This window comes from Cystoisospora suis (assembly GCF_002600585.1).
Source record: "Cystoisospora suis strain Wien I chromosome Unknown contig_4953, whole genome shotgun sequence".
Classification (NCBI taxonomy): Eukaryota; Apicomplexa; class Conoidasida; order Eucoccidiorida; family Sarcocystidae; genus Cystoisospora; species Cystoisospora suis.
Window position 1 is genome coordinate 1 of NW_027157745.1, and position 3,525 is coordinate 3,525.

Below are 3,525 nucleotides of genomic sequence, written 5' to 3' on the forward strand. Positions count from 1 at the left end.
TCATCAAAAAATGAGACCGCCACGGTCAATCTGTGTTTCTGGGGGACTCTGCGGGCATCCATGTCCCGAGCTGCATCTGCCCGATCCACAATGCAGGGCGCGTCCTCCTGAAATGTCGTGGCATACTCATGACTTTGGACAGCCAGTCTAAGTCCTACTGGCCTTCTTCGTCATCCAGGAAGTACGTCCTGAGCGAAGGGTGTCAGGAATTTGCAATCCTCTCTCGATCGCGACAGATAGTGCCTTATTTTTACCGAAGTGGCGATCGTGAACAATACGAAGCCAAGGCAGACTTCCACGACCTGCCGAGACCCAAGCAACAATGCAGCGGAGGAGGGAGGAAGCCTAGCAAACCCGCGATAGCAGCAATCAATTCCAGAGGCCAAGAGCTCTCTAAAACGAGGGCATCAAAGCCGGAGGACCAAACCCCAGACCACGAGATTGATGCAAACCAACCGCTAAGGCCGAGAACACGGCAGACAAAGCGGAGGGTGTTTCCATCGACCTGGAAAAGCCAGGTCACGCGCCCTCGACCCGAAAATCGTAAGCTGGAACTAACAAGGCCATACAGGGAGAGTGGCAGACCCGGAGAAGGCAAACTCGCCACGCAAGAGCATTGAGCAACCCTAGCAGGTCGCCGACGCTGCGCCTACACCGCCACCGGAGAGGAACGAGGCGCGGCGCAAGCAGAACAAGAAGACTGACGCCTTCTAGTGAAGACTAGAAAGGAAAAGGGACTCGAAGGAAACTATTGAAAGCGTTTCCGGGGGGTAGACGTCCGTTTGGGGTAAAGGAAGTGCACGACCCCGTTTGCGTGATCTAAGGCAAGGGACGTGAAACGCACGGCGGCTTTGCACGGCACCTAGGCCTCGCACCGCCTTGAAATTAGTCTATTTAGAAAGAGGAGAAAAAGAGATACCTAAATTAGGGCCGTAGTTGCAAAATTAGGAGAATCGATATTTGTCACCAAATCAGCCTAGGGCCGGAGCAAGTGCTGTCTACCCCGCAACTCACGCGCAGCAAGGCACGGTTTTGGCTGATCTCAGCAGCCAGGCCACTTCTGAAGCTAGTTCAAAGTGCGTTAGGCATCATGTGCAGTTTTGGGAATTATTATAACCCCGCATTAAGGCGGGAAGATATTTTCCAGCATATCCGCAGACCCGAACCTTTCGCGCCATGGCGACACCGCGCTAGATAGCACGGCAGCGGCACGGCACACACACAAGATAAATAGGGCTCCTAGGGGAGCCTGATGAAGTCATCAAGGATAGGACAACCTCTCCAGAGCCTAGAAGCTCGGTAATGCCCTAAAACGGCGGAAATTCAGAAACCAGTGTTCTTTTGCAGGTGTTTGCTCCAATGATTTAACCAAAGGCAGGTTTCTCGATTGAACCGAGTGGGTCCGGGCAAGGACAACCTGCCCGTGAAACAGCGACGCGACCGAAGGATGAACCCAAAGAGAGAGGAGGAAAGAGGGGACAAGAGAGTGTGAATGGGACGAAGGAGAGACCAGAAGAGATAGGAGAGAGTTTTGATGGTTCCGGGGTTGTGTATCTCGAGAAGAATGCCCTCGTTCAATAGGTTCGTGGTAGGTTGGGAGACGGTGTGTAGTCTGGTAGGCGGTGTTTAGTGAGTGTTCTCCGTAAGTAAGGGTGTGTGTGGAGGAAGACAAGACCAATCGAGTGTGAAAGACTGTGTGCCCCTCTCTTTCTTATGGATCGTTACTTCCCTGAAACCTGGTTCAGAGTGCATCTTCGTAGAAGATCGAGTCTGAAGGAAACCGGCTGGGGCCTAGAAAATTACCCTTCCGAATGTCCGGACGTTGAGCGGCAGGCGTGGCCGGGTGAGAGGACATCCAATTGCGGGCCCAGGCGGATTGAAGGCTAGAAGGGTTGACTCCTCCGGGAAAGTTCGACAATTATAGGTTCGGACCTGAAGTCGTGGGTCCACTGGAGCGCTAAGTTCTCAGTAGAGATTCCGTGGGTTGACAGGCAGTGTCACTCTCGGTGGCTGATCTACGGACCTAACCCGACAGTTTCCGCCACGGCTAGTGCGTGCCAGACTCACCTAGGCCGAGTGGACTGGCGACCAGGGGGCTGGGCCGCACCTCCTTATCGAGCAGACTCTGTACAGAGCAGCTTTCGGGGCCAGCCAGAGGAGCCAGTCCCAGTCGGTGGAACGGAGGTACTTGAAAACTGTGACAAAACTCCGTCCGACATCCGTGCGCTTCTTGCATCTGCATGACTTCCACAACCCCTCTGATATCGCCAAGCCAATCAAGTTCAACCTTTCTTCTTTGCCGCAACACCGGCGCGCTTTGCCCTGTTTTCGGCCCCTGACACAACCGCCCTAGTTCTCTCACGTCTTCGACTGCCTCCTCCCAAATTGAAAGCGCCTGCTGTGGACTACTCTCAGCGACGGTTCTCCCATCTGCTGACACGTCCGTGTTTCTGCGTTCCCCTGCCGCGCCCCTTCTGCACGTTTCGCCGATTGGTCGTTGCGAGTGCCGCCGGTGCTTCCGCTAGCGTACTGTGTTCGAGATCGCCTCCCCATGCCGGCTAGACAGTGGGGAAGAAAAACTGGCCTTAACGCAGTTGGCAGCCGCTAGTCGCAAGTTCCTTGAAGGTAACCACGGACTCTAAACAAATGAGAAGTGGAGTGCGACTCCGGCAGAGTTCGAGACCCTTCTAACACACTGAGAAAAAAATTGCGACGACACACAACCAAATTGCCTTTGCAACGGTCTTCACGACTGGCGGGAACTGTTGAGACTCGGGCCACGTGAGTGACCCGCTGGCGGACAATCTGCTGGGTCTCCCCTTGTGAAGAGACGGATCGACGCTGCTCATTCCGCGACGCCAGTACGCCGGTAGCAACTTGTACTGCTAAGACTTTTGAAAGTAAAGCGGTGAAGTTTAGGCGGTTTTTAGAGAGAACAAAGAAAAAAAATGGCTTAGGGAAAGCGGAACCTCTTCTGTCGGACGGAATCCGGAAGCAACGATGCAGACTCATCGTTCACGCAGCTAGACTACGGCCCTGACGCATTTCAGTTTGCGCCTTCTGTCGCACCGTTCACTCTGGGGCCACGGCACCACTTTTTTGTCCGCTCTAGCACAGAATTGTAACGCAGATGAGTTCTTGCACGACTGCCCAGACACAGGCGTAATACGTAACAGGAACACCGACCGATACGTGTGGGTAGGTCCAGGCTCCGCCCCGCCCGGCACGATCGGAAACAATCGCGAAGCTCTTCTCGAGCAGTCTCTTGCCGCTTGATGGCATGCTACTAGTCTTGTAACCTACTCGGAGTTCTCATACTCATTTCTTAAAGGATCTAAATTCTACTCCTCTCCTTCCTTCACCGTCTGTCGCTATGATCACACAACGCATCGGGAGAGTCGCGTCTCTCTTCCGCCTCCCTGGTGTAGCGGGCTACAAGCGGTACGGGGACTACCGGTAAGTAGTCTACCACGTAGCCTTGCTTCACCGCTCCATGTAGGCTACCCGAGCACCCGGCTCCACGGA

General features: G+C 54.3%; 1 protein-coding gene across 1 annotated transcript; it reads right to left on the reverse strand.

Annotated features, from left to right (window-relative positions):
- Window positions 1–3,017: 3,017 nt before the first annotated feature.
- On the reverse strand, window positions 3,018–3,523 carry CSUI_008707 (uncharacterized protein). The gene has a single exon (XM_068068832.1). It carries the CDS (start codon window positions 3,280–3,282, stop codon window positions 3,109–3,111), a length of 174 nt encoding a protein of 57 aa, XP_067919191.1. The 5' UTR covers window positions 3,283–3,523; the 3' UTR covers window positions 3,018–3,108.
- Between the last annotated feature and the right edge of the window lie 2 nt (window positions 3,524–3,525).